The sequence below is a fragment of the Elaeis guineensis genome, chromosome 13, assembly GCF_000442705.2.
Source record: "Elaeis guineensis isolate ETL-2024a chromosome 13, EG11, whole genome shotgun sequence".
NCBI lineage: Eukaryota > Viridiplantae > Streptophyta > Magnoliopsida > Arecales > Arecaceae > Elaeis > Elaeis guineensis.
In genome coordinates this window covers 15,435,415-15,447,887 of record NC_026005.2, presented here as the reverse complement: position 1 = coordinate 15,447,887, position 12,473 = coordinate 15,435,415, and the positions used below count along the sequence as shown (strand labels likewise).

General features: G+C 39.3%; 1 protein-coding gene across 5 annotated transcripts in view; it reads left to right on the top strand.

The window, feature by feature from the left end:
- The window catches only part of LOC105056363 (sodium/hydrogen exchanger 7), a 100,983-nt gene that overhangs the window by 81,015 nt on the left and 7,495 nt on the right, over positions 1-12,473 (top strand). For all 5 annotated transcript variants that reach the window (XM_029267925.2, XM_010938530.4, XM_010938529.4 and 2 more), the window contains 3 exons: positions 7,132-7,185; positions 7,269-7,376; positions 7,743-7,974. In XM_029267925.2, the coding sequence (XP_029123758.1) occupies positions 7,132-7,185; positions 7,269-7,376; positions 7,743-7,974 (394 nt within the window). The remainder of the gene's footprint in view (positions 1-7,131; positions 7,186-7,268; positions 7,377-7,742; positions 7,975-12,473) is intronic.

Sequence of the window (12,473 nt, the reverse complement as noted above, 5' to 3'; positions counted from 1 at the left end):
GGGGGAGTATGGTAAGGTGTGCAAATTAAAAAAATCATTATATGGGTTGAAGTAGTCTCCCAGAGCTTGGTTTGGCAGGTTCAGTGATGTAGTGATAGAGTGTGGCATGAAGAGGAGTTCATGTGATCATGCTATGTTTTTCAAACATACTGACAGTGGTTGTATTTTGTTGATTGTGTATGTTGATGATATTGTGATTACAGGGAGCGATGCATAGGGTATTTATTTCTTCACTAAAGGAGTTTCTTCAAGCAAGTTTTCAAACAAAAGATTTGGGACAATTGAAATACTTCTTTGGGATTGAACTAGCTTACTCAAAGAGGTATATTTCTTTCTCAAAGAAAGTATGTTCTAGATCTTTTGATAGATACTGGTCTACTTAGAGTAAAACCTTGTGAAACTCCTATAGATCCAAATGTCAAACTTATAGTAGATGAGGTGAAGATGTTTACTGAATCAGAGAAATACAAAAGATTTGTTGGAAAATTCAACTATCTCATAATCACTCGACCAGATATTGCATTTTCTGTGAGTGTATTGAGTCAGTTCATGACAGCACCCACTGCTGTACATTGGATGCCTTAATCCATATAGTGAGGTACTTGAAAGGAACCCTAGGAAAGGATATTGTGTATGGAGATCATGGTGGTATACAGATTGAGGGGTTCACTGATGCTGATTGGACAAGTTCGCCTAATGATAGGAAGTTTACAACAGGATACTGTGTATTTATGGAAGGAAATTTAATATCTTGAAAGAGTAAGAAGCAAAATATAATCTCTTGGTCAAGTGCAGAATCAGAATACCCGGCCATGGCGCAGACAATATGTGAATCGATGTGGATTTGACATCTTCTAGAAGAGATTGGTCTTATAGATTCTTCTCCTATGAAGCTGTGGTGTGATAATCAGGCAGCTATGCATATTACATCAAATTCAGTGTTTCATGAGAGGATGAAGTACATCGAAGTAGATTGTCACTTTGTGAGGGAGAAGATTTAGCAAAAGCTCATTTCCACCAGTTACACTCAGGGGATCAACTGGTCGATTTGTTTACAAAGAGTCTTATCCGGATTAGGATTGATTACATTTGTGACAAGCTGGGCATGATTAATATCTATGCTCCCGCTTGAGGGGGAGTGTTAAGAATAAAACATAGAATCATGATGAATATCATAATGAGTTGTCAAGATCATGACTACTATGATAAGCATGACCTCAAAGATTTCAAGATTAGAATATCATGACTATTATGGTCAGAATATCATGGCTATTCTCAAAGATTTCAAGATCAGAATATCATGGCTATTATGGTCAGAATATCATAGCTATTATGATCGTAAATATCATGGTAGTGATTACTATAGAGATTTCAGGATTAAATTTAGCATACTTATTTGATTATTAGACACAATTGTATAGCTTCCATATGTGTTTGGATACAATTGTATAGCTATTTCCTTTTAGTCTATTTAAAGAGTTGTATTCATGAAGATGAAAAAGGAGAAATACAAAAATTACCTTTTCCATTAACACATTTTAATTCTTAATTAAGTTCATGGGTCTAATCAGATGTCTAAATAATTTAGATCAATATTGCATCACATACAAAGTTTTCTGCTCACCCTCAAGTCGACTCATCCTGGACTCGAGTCGACTCATCACAGTGAGTCGGTTTGAGTCTAAATCGAGCTGGCTCCCTATGATGAATAGAGAATCCGTTTGCCACAGTCCGCTGAACCAAGTCAGCTCGTCTGCAAACCGAGCCGGCTCCACAGGATCTCGAGTCGACTCGAAGAAGAACTGAGTCAACTCGACGAGCTACCAGCAACGAGTTTCACAAATTTTAATGATCCATGCATAATAAAAAGTTTTAATTTAGAAATTAAAATAATTTTAAAATCTAAACAACTAAATTATGTATCAAAACCTAAGATTTTTGGATCTAGAATTTTGCAGAAAATTAAATTTTTTTCTTTCGCTGTTCTTCTTTATGGGATATAATCATACGGCACCCCTACACGTTATAAAAGAATCCTTTGATTGGGCGAGAGGACTTTAATCCCTGTTTCCTCTTATGATCGGATAGTCTGGTGATAAATCTAATTGGAGTGCTTGGCTACTTAGACTTTAAACTAGATTTACACATATATCTCATATATCAAAACAGATCTAATCTAAAAACATGATTGTGATCAAATCTAAACTATTTTTAGATTTATGTAAACATGCTGAAAATTATATCTAATCTAATTTTATTAGATCTGATCACTACAGATCAGATCTGAATCAGATCAGATCTAGATATATGATCCGTAGAACCTGGCTCTGATACCAGTTGAAGGATCGGGTTGTGCATCGGATCGGTTCGGATCAGAGGTAGCGAAATTCAAAAATTTTTGATCCGACCCGACACGCAAGGTGTAGATCTAAATCAGATATTAAGCATATATCAAGCATAAAAATCAGCATGCATATATGGAGTGATCACATTACCTTACCTTGCACGGGTAGACGATCTCTGCAGTTTGATGATTATGGTAAAGCTGAGGTCCACAGTTGAGCCGTGCACATGCTCAGCTTCTACAGGCATCCACTCGGACCTTCGTTTAGGACTCTTTCTCCAGATATGATCCACCTTGGGTAAAGCTGAGGTCCACAGTTGAGCCGTGCACATGCTCGGCCTCTACAGGTATCCACTTGGACCTTCATTTAGGACTCTTTCTCCAGATCTGATCTGCCTTCTCCAAGGTGGATCTGAGGGCTCTTGATCAGCGATGAAGCAATCTCTGGGGTTGTCGGATCAACACTTGCAGCAGCCTTGCTTCTTCCTTCAATCGGGCGGTGCTTGAACTCCTTCAAGCACTCTTCGAGGATCAGCCCAACACCTTTGGGCGTGGGATATAGCAGCAGCCTACTCTAGGTGTGTGAGGAGGGAAGTGGAGGTGGAAGGGAAGTAGAGTTTTAGGTCTTAATAATGATAAGATATCGAACCCTTTGGAAGGGGTCCTTTTATAGATACGAAATTCTAATCCTCTCCAACCAACATGGAATGGCTCCCATTTGAAATCAAATTTTAGATGGGGTGTCCCCTAACCTCTCCACCAAATATCTTTCTTATCAAGCAGGGGTGACGCCCCTCAGAAATCCTTGAATGAAAATAAGAAGAGGGTGGATGCCCACTTCTTCATATCATTCTTTTAGGACATTTACAACAATCCATTTGAAATCAAATTGGATCTCATCCCTTATTTGAATTTAAACCCTTTCAAATTCAAATGTGGATTCAAATGGGTAACCACCATAACCTCTCATCTTTATCCATATGGGGTGCATGCCTCTGGATCTTATCCAGAAGGGGCGTGCATCCCTTCTCTCTTAAGAACACACGGAGAAAGCAGAAAAGGGGAGGGTGACAACATTTGGCGCCCCTCCTTTCTCATCCCATTTTTCGTGCACCCCATTTGACTTTCAAATGGGCGTGCATCCTTTGAAATTTGAATCTAACTCAAATTTAACTGAAGAAGATTAAATGCAATCAACTCATTGGTGCCAAATTAAGAGCCCAAATAGATTAGGTTGAGTCCTAACAGGGAGCCCAATCTTGGAGAAACTCGGGTCTAATCATGTGCTAGCATGATTGCCTTAGACCCAATTGGACCAATTGAGTCTAATTAAGCAATCCTAGACCAAAGTCTTTTGTTATGTGATCCTATAGGTTCAATTCTGCATGGTAATGGGACATGTTGTGATCTCTATTAGTAACATCATCGAAACTATTTTCGATGGATTGAAACTCTTTTCAATTGAGCTAATTAAAATTATTGATCATCAAAATAATTTTAATTGATCCCACAATCTACCAATGACACCTAAAAGTATGTAGTGGCAACCCATCAGAACTGAAAAAGAACCTCTAGGTGCAGTTATTGTGTGATCCGATTCTTTTGTCATAAGTCCCGACAGGACTGAGATCAAGGTTAACTTATCAAACCTCATTCCTGTCATATGATAGAATCATTCGATTCGAGTCTGATGTAAAATTCAATAGAAACATCTTTCTATCTTTCACACTGCCATGGTCATGGACTTTTGGACTCAATCTCATGATTTACATAGGACTATTCCTCTACCGAGGTTGATAGATTTCATCTTGATGCAACCTAATTCCTACAATAAATATACTGCAGCCAACATACATCTCAAGGCTCCATATGGCTAGAAGATCAAGTTATGGTGTAGTTGTTGGGAATTGTGTCCTAAAATCAATCGTGTGACGATTGAGTTCATCCTTGTATATGAATTATTGTCTAATGAATAAAAGTTATTCTAGCATTTTTCATCACAAAGTAACATCTTCTTTGAACTCTTGTGTTGTGATGAAGTCCTTAGAACTATGCTAATGTGCGATAAAGAGAGGATTTATTGTATAGTTCTTAAATATGTTCGCGACCAAATGATACGTCATTTCAGGATGATGACGTTTATCGAGTGGAGGTCGTTGTGTGCCATATGGATTGGTTGTCCTCTTAATCAAGAAATGTTGTGACACTGATATGGCATACAGGTGAGATATAGGGGTACATCGTCACTGAACAAGTGACTCACCTGCTGAGCGTTCTGCTGTCAAGAGCTGTTCGCGAAACACGGGTATAAGTGTCCTTCAGATCTGAGATTTTCATAGTGACTTGCAAGCAACTCACTGTGCTTTGATGTCGGACTATTTGGATTTCTAATGCAGTGACGGAAGGCTACTGGATACGGTCAAGTACTTGTGAAGTCTATGTGTGGATCAAGATTGGATTGATCCCTCTGGATTATTGGAGTTGATGTATCACTGTATTTCAATTTAGCAAAGTCTTGATCAGGATAATCCATGAGATAGATTTGAAAGGTTGAAATATAATGCGGATCAAGCAATCTCAGTGACAGTGAACCTGAGACCATCCTAGAGCATTCAGGATCAAAAAGATGAATTATGCGGTAACCATGTGTATAGGTTCTGCAATATTTTTTTGCGATAATTCGATCTATCTAGACGTCGAAAATCATTGCTAGATGGTATCTCGATTAGTGCAGGAATTGATTCCTGTGCTACCGGTTTAATGTTTGAACCTATGGAGTCACGTACACAAGTCAGACAAAGTAGAAAGAAATTGGTCTATATTTATATGTCCAATTTGAAAGTACTAGACTTGATTGAACATATAAGCTAACTTGATTGAGAATTAAGTTATGGGTCAAATGGGATTGAAGAGTTGACTATGTCTAGCTAGCACTACATATGAGGTTCAGGTTCGATCCCGGAGATGAATAGTTTCTGATCTATGATCTATGGAGCATATGAAAGATTAGATTTAAGTGCTGATTAATTTCAAATTAGATCTGAATTAATTAATCTTAAATTGGATCCAAAATTCAAGTTAGATTTGGTACAAAAGTCCTAAAGAGTTTGGGATTGACAGCCTTTCGAAATTATTTCGAACCAGCTTTGAATTGGATTTGAATTGGATCCATTTTGAATGAGCTATGAGTATTCCTACTTGCACTGGGAATACCCTCCCATGTGGGCCGACCAACATCTGATATGAAGTTGGTTTAGGGTGCCCCATGTGGGTGAGGGAGTGGGTGCAAGTTGATTGTCATATATGATGGCAATTCTATCTCATGGAGGAATCCTTCTTTCATGAGTATTGGATCAATTTAAATCAGATTTGAGTTAAGAGTCCTACTCTCATTGGGTCATGAGAATCATCTATAAATAGAGAGGGTTTCTACCTATGGATGCATAGCAAACAAATTAGATTGAGAGAAGAGAGAGAGAGAGGCGTGTGAAGAGAGAGATCCTTAATCTTCTCCTACATCTCTCCTTTTGTTGCCGCCTTTTCTTTTTGGGCGTGGATCTTTCTTGGGCATCCCATTTGCTGATGTGAGGTGTCACACCAGTACATCTCCTCCCTCATTTGGTTGGCTTGCAAAGGTAATTGGATTGGAGTTCATCCCACTTTTCTGCGGCGTCTAGCGTGCATGCGAAGTAGAGAATCTGCATATTCAGGCCTCCGTGAAGGTTTAATCCAGATAAATTGAGATTTGATCTCTGGTTCCGCTGCTAATCAGGTAAGGATTTGATCCTTAATCATGTAGATGAATAGAAAAATTTTTAGATGCAACCTGGACCTTCCTAGGAGAAAGTTTTTTTTCCTTCAGTAGTCAAACTACAGCACCCTCAAGGTGGATGACCGATGCACCTCAGGTCAGAGAACTAAATATGCAACTGCAGCTATGAGCATGTCATTGACGAGAAGGTAGATATCATTGTGATTGCTCGTAAATAGTCATGCTCATTATCCTTGTTTTAACAAGCATCTGTACTTTTGCTCCAGTGTCTCTACATCGTAGATTCAAGACTCATCTATCCGAAAAAAGCGATCATACACCAATCTTTCGGATCGATCACCGTCCTCGTGATGATCCTATGATCGGTAACAATTTATGAGTTAACTATAATAATACGTCTCAAATTTTCAACTCTTGAGAATATGTGTCATCATATCCATTAACCCAATGGACGATTCACAGATACTATTAAACACAATGTGAATTGAAATATTTCAATTTTATTAATATCAAAGTTAATTTTACAAATTATGTCTTAAGAATATTTTACAAGTATCGGCCAATCTGGCTTCTAGGGCATACATCCAATACGGGCTGGGGCGGAGGATTTATGTAGTTGGTTTTAGTATTATGTTTGACTGTTTCCTGTGCGTTTAGAAAGTTCAATATCTCTTATTACATCTCCTTTAGCAAATTCATGATGCTTGAGTCTGAGGGGTGGGCCAGATGGTTGGATGAACATGTGCATAATTTATTATGTATGGTTTTCATATTTATAATATCCTTTTATGATATTCTTGCTGTGCTGGTGAGCACACCTCGTATACAGTTCAATGTATATTCTTACTTGGTCCCCTAATGACATCCATATTACCAAACTCGTTGTATAGATATTTGTTTTTATGCCAATACATTTTCTCCACTCTATACTGTAATTAGACATGTATCTACTGCTTGAATGCATTTCCCTTTATGCTTCATTATTTTTAATTAATTGTTTTTGTATTGTTATTAGCGTGCTAGCGATAACTTGGACCATACTCATCTCAAACCAGAAGTTGGAACATTGGTATGCATTTGTGTTAGAGTTACCAAAATTTTCTTGTTATTTTTTGATTATGGTGTCCTCAGATATGATGATCCATATTGCAGTTTGTATTCTTCACTGGTGGGATTGTTTTCCTGACACTGATTATCAATGGATCAACCACTCAGTTCTTGTTGCATCTTCTAGAAATGGATAAACTCTCAGCAACAAAGGTTATTTTGTTGTTTATTTTGTCTTTTCTATTTCATTGCATATTATATTGTTCTAATGTTTCTGTCTTTCTTCTCTTTCTCGATCTCTAAAAATGTTGGGGTGGATTTTTTTTTGGGTTGGGGGGTGGGGGTGTGCGTGGGCAGTGATATTTGCAAGGTTTCAAAGTTGTACATGGGACCTTGGAGTGACTATGGCTGGATGAGACATCTCAATTATGCATTGTTTGCTTCTGAAATTGGCTCGATGTAATTATTCTTGAGTTTGTCAAATTGGGGATGATAGATGCAGTTTCGCATTTAGATCTCATTCATAGTTATGTTGGAATCTTACTGCAATTTTATCATTGTATCTGCCTGTAATTGCAGATTCGTATATTGAACTATACAAGGTATGAAATGTTAAACAAGGCATTAGAGGCATTTGGTGATCTTGGTGATGATGAGGAACTAGGGCCTGCTGATTGGTCCACTGTGCAGAGATATATCACTTGCTTAAGTAACATGGATGAAGGACAGGTACATCCTCACATTGTTGCTGAAAACGAGTATCATCTGCAGTCTATGAATTTGAGAGACATTCGAGTACGCCTTCTAAATGGTAAGCTGTCTCACATTTTCATATTCCTGTTGTTTTCATATTGTGAGGACATGATGTGGACATGTGTTTGGTCCTGCATCAGTTGTGCACCAGAAAGAATACATGTGTGCACACATACACGTGTTCAGTTAGCTACATTCTTGCACATATAGTTGTCTTCTTTCATGATGTCATCTAACAGCTGTTGTATACACTTATTTCTTTTCATCACTCTAGACGCTTAGTTATCTTTTTAAATTGTTGAAGATTGTACTGTGCTAGTGGCTGTTTGATTATGATCTTTTTCATTCCCTATTTCTATCTCTAGCCTCTTCATTATAGTTTAGTCATCTAATTACGTGGATGTGGAAGGCCCTATTTCCGTTTAGCCAAGGTTTGCCGAACTGGTAATGGAGTTCGTATTGGCTGGCAATTGATTCAGTATGGTGTGGGCCTATATTGTACCATGCCGGAGTGTAATGAAACAGGGAGAGGGAGAGAAGATGGAGAGGGAGGATGAGAGAGGAACGGAAAGGAGAGTAGGGAGAGAGAGGCAAAGGCCTTAGGGGAGCTTCGAGAGCTTTGGATCCGACGAAGGGGACTGAGAGAGAGAAAAAGGGGGAGAGAGAGAGGGAGAGGGGTGGGGTGGGGGAGAGATTGACCTAGATGTTTCTTCTACTTATCTGGAGGGAGAGATAGACTCACTTGGATGTTTCTTCCACCACCCTCACTATGTGGATTGAGGGCTTTGAAGAGGGACGAAGCATCAAACAAAGCTTCAAATAGGACCGAGCAAGGTACACAGACTCGATATCGGAACCTGTACCGGTTGCCAGCCGGTATGGTACGGTACCGGACTGTAACGATAAAAAAAATCAAAAAAATCCCACGGTACCATACCGGCCCGTAACGATAATAAAAAAAATCAAAAAAATCCCACCTAACAACATAAAAAAAGAAAAAAAAATTGAGTCGAATCAGATCGAATTGGTATTGTACTGTATCGGACCAAACCACCGATATCAGGCGGTTTGGGTCGATACCATACGGAACTTATTGGTTCTGTCCGGTTCAAATCTTTTTTCGAAAATTTGGCCTGAATCGGACCGGTTCCCCATTGGTACGGTACGGTATCGGGTGTACTGGTTGGTTCGGGCCGATACAAAATACCATGGGACTGAGGCTTTTATATCTTGTTTCAAATGGTTGAACCTTATTGGTAATCGATTCCATATGCCTTGAACTGGCTGGTACGGCATGATTCGGCTATCCCTGCTTTGGCATCATGTGGTAGGAAGTTTGGAAGAAAAAGAAACCATTCCCTGATGAAAATTAGTTGTGGTTGGTAGTCTCTAGAATTGCTTTCTAAGCTAAGGGATTCTGTGTTTGTTATTTTCATGGAATTTTTCCTTAGATTGTCTGTTTAAGAGCATTTGTAGTGGCTTTGCTCTTACATCCTTTTGTTTTCTTTTATTTGTCTCTGCTTGTTTTGGACGTTACACAACTTCATGCCTACTGGTCAATATGCTTTGCTTCCTATCTTTGTGGCTTCTAGATGTCTGGGTTCAAATTTTGGCAATGAAATGCTATTAGTTTTGATCTAGGGGCTTTAAAGATAGGTAGTAAAAGGAGGGAAATTCTAAGGTTACATGCAAGGTTTGCCATGTTGGTACCTGAGCCCAAATTGGTTTGCTGGTGATACGGTTCGGTATTTTCCTTGTGCCGTTCTATACCAAGCTCAAATTGACATAGAGAGGGTGGAGGGAGAACGGGAGAGGAAGAGAAAGAGGGGGGAGGGAAGGAGAGGGAGAGGGAGAGAGAGCCTCTAGAGGCTGCTGGAAAGCTGCCGAGGTCGCTATGCTATTGTCAAGCTCGGTGGAAGCTGGAGGAGGGTGTGGGGGGAAGGAGAGGGAGAGGGAGAGGGGACTGACTTCAACCGAAAATCTCAAAAAAAAAAAAATAGTGAAGTTCGCAATTGTGTTGCTGGCTTTATCTGATAAATTCCAAAAAAAAAAAAAAAAGAATAGGGGCTGAAGCCCCTATTTTGATCGGGAGGACTGCAGAGCTCCTCCTCTGACCTTCACTGGCCTTGGCGGCGGCGTGACGGCCTTGCCAGCCCTCTGGAGGCCTCCAGTAGCCTCCTCTCCCTCTCCATGTTCCTCCCTCCCTCTGTCCTCCAGCTTCCACCGAGCTTGGCAGCAGCACAGTGAGCTCAGTTGCCTCCAATGACCTCCGAAGGCTCTCTCCCTCTCCCTCTCCCTCTCCCTCTCCTTCCTGTCTTCTCTCTCTTCCTCTCTTTCCTTCTCGCTCTCTCCCTTGCTGTTTTCTCGTTTTAAATGCTGGAACTGTCTCGGTCAGCCGCCAGTAGGTTTGGCACTGGTTTGGCGAACCATGGTTACATGGACGAAAGTTGTGATGGAGGATTTAGAAAAGTTTCAAGTAACATGAAAGCCAGCTGTAAATAAGAATGCTTGAGGAATTAGTTTACACATCTGTTGCTAGCATGTGTTCATGCCATTGGCTTTAATTTTATATGGAAGTGCATGTATTGAGCTATGTCACCCACTAATGGTTGATGTTATCTATCTCTTTTTCCATGAGGTACGTGGCACCAAATTATTGATCTTTTATTGGGGCTTGGCGCCAAGCTATATACATCATGATTGGTTGGAGGTCAATAGAGAGATCAAGAATTTTTCAGACCTCTAGCGCATGACTATTATTGACTGAAGGTTTATTTGCTTTTTAGTTTGATGTATGCACATTCTTTATATGATCTTAATTAACTTGACTTTTGAGTATTAACATCAACCTTCAGAATGTTGGCATAAATATTATTCTATTGCACATGAAATTGGTCTCATTGGAAACAGTTTAAATATTAATTATTGTGTTTCTCCTATTGGGTCCTTGGTATCATGCTCCAAAACAAAATGTTGATTCAAAGCCTTTCATGGATAGCATAAAATAGTGCAAGACTGCATGGATAGATGTCTGTACAAGCTGATTGTCTAAGGTTGAAAACTCATCTCAAAGATTGTTTGACTTACAACAGTCGTAACCTTGAAATTTGTTGATTGATTTTTTACAATTGCTAATATTATTTGAAGATGGTGTTGGAACTCTGCCAGTCATTCTCTTCATTGTAGATTAGATGTTTTAGTATATAGATTGTTGTGTTTGTATTTCACTCAAGGTCTGCCAAACTGATACTCGGTGTTGTATCAGTTGGTGATCAGTACTGTGGTATTATTTATGTATGATACAATGGACAGTATGCTATAGCATACTGATCATCTGACCAATATGCCATTTTTATTTTTTTATTTTTTTATTTTTTTGTTTTGCCATTTTTTATTTTCAGTTACTATTTTAATCTTGTGACTGTTTAATTTAAGAGTTTGTTGTTTTGATGTCTTTTTTGTCATCTAATGGATTTGAAGTACAATTAATGCAATTGTAACATAATTGAATGCATGAATACATTTAATTGAACACACATATCATATATTATCACATGGACATAACGTGCAAAATGCATACAAACATCTAAAATTTTGTGGAGTGTCTATGTTCCTGGTAGACGTTGGATCATGGTCATTATCTAACCTAGGATATTACTAACTTTCTAGATAATCTGCCCCTTGTCCTTGCATCTCATAAGCTGCACTTGTTGGATAGCCATCCTAATATTGATCCTCTATCTGATACTGTACTGACCATCTGAATATGCTGCAGCGACATTCAAGCCATGAGCTACCTACAGTATGGAGGGTAGTAGCTACTCGAATACGATGCCCTAGATGAAAGATATCTATGCAGGTCATAGCCTGGCCATGTAGAATAGGATTTGGAATACAACTAATATCTAGATATGTCTAGAGACCCTACTCCATATTCAAGGTTATTTGCTATAGCGGCTTTATTCCCTGAACGAGCTCGAGAGCCCCATCTCCTATATGCCATGGTATCCTCGTGGGCTATACCAGGTTGTGTCCAGTCCTTATCCTGTATGTCATGACTGAGCTTAGACTTATTGATGAATCGAAGATCCTAGGACTATGAGTCATATATAGCCATGCCATGTCCATATCTCTATCCTTGGGTACCAGATGCACCGTTGCTTACATTATCATTATAATCATTTGCTGGTATTGCTAGATGATCTAGGCAGCCCATCATCCAAGGGCTCACTAGTCTTCAAATCAGAGTGTATATACTCCTCATCCACTCTCTTCAATGGAACTATAGGTTTTCCCCTTCCTCCTCCTTACTGACTTTTAGGAACTGCCTTCCTTCCTTGGATACCTCTGTTCTCTTTGCTCTGTTGGATGGTTTGACCATACCTATCACCTTGCCTGGTCCTACCTACTTAATAGAGTGGGTACCATCTCTCTGTCCAATCTTTCGAAAGGATGTCCCATATATGGAGCCATGTGATGATGATCGACTCCCCTTGAACTCTGTGGCTGCTCAGTTGGAGGTGAGTGTGGCATGTGTTATAATGCTGATTGTTTTGC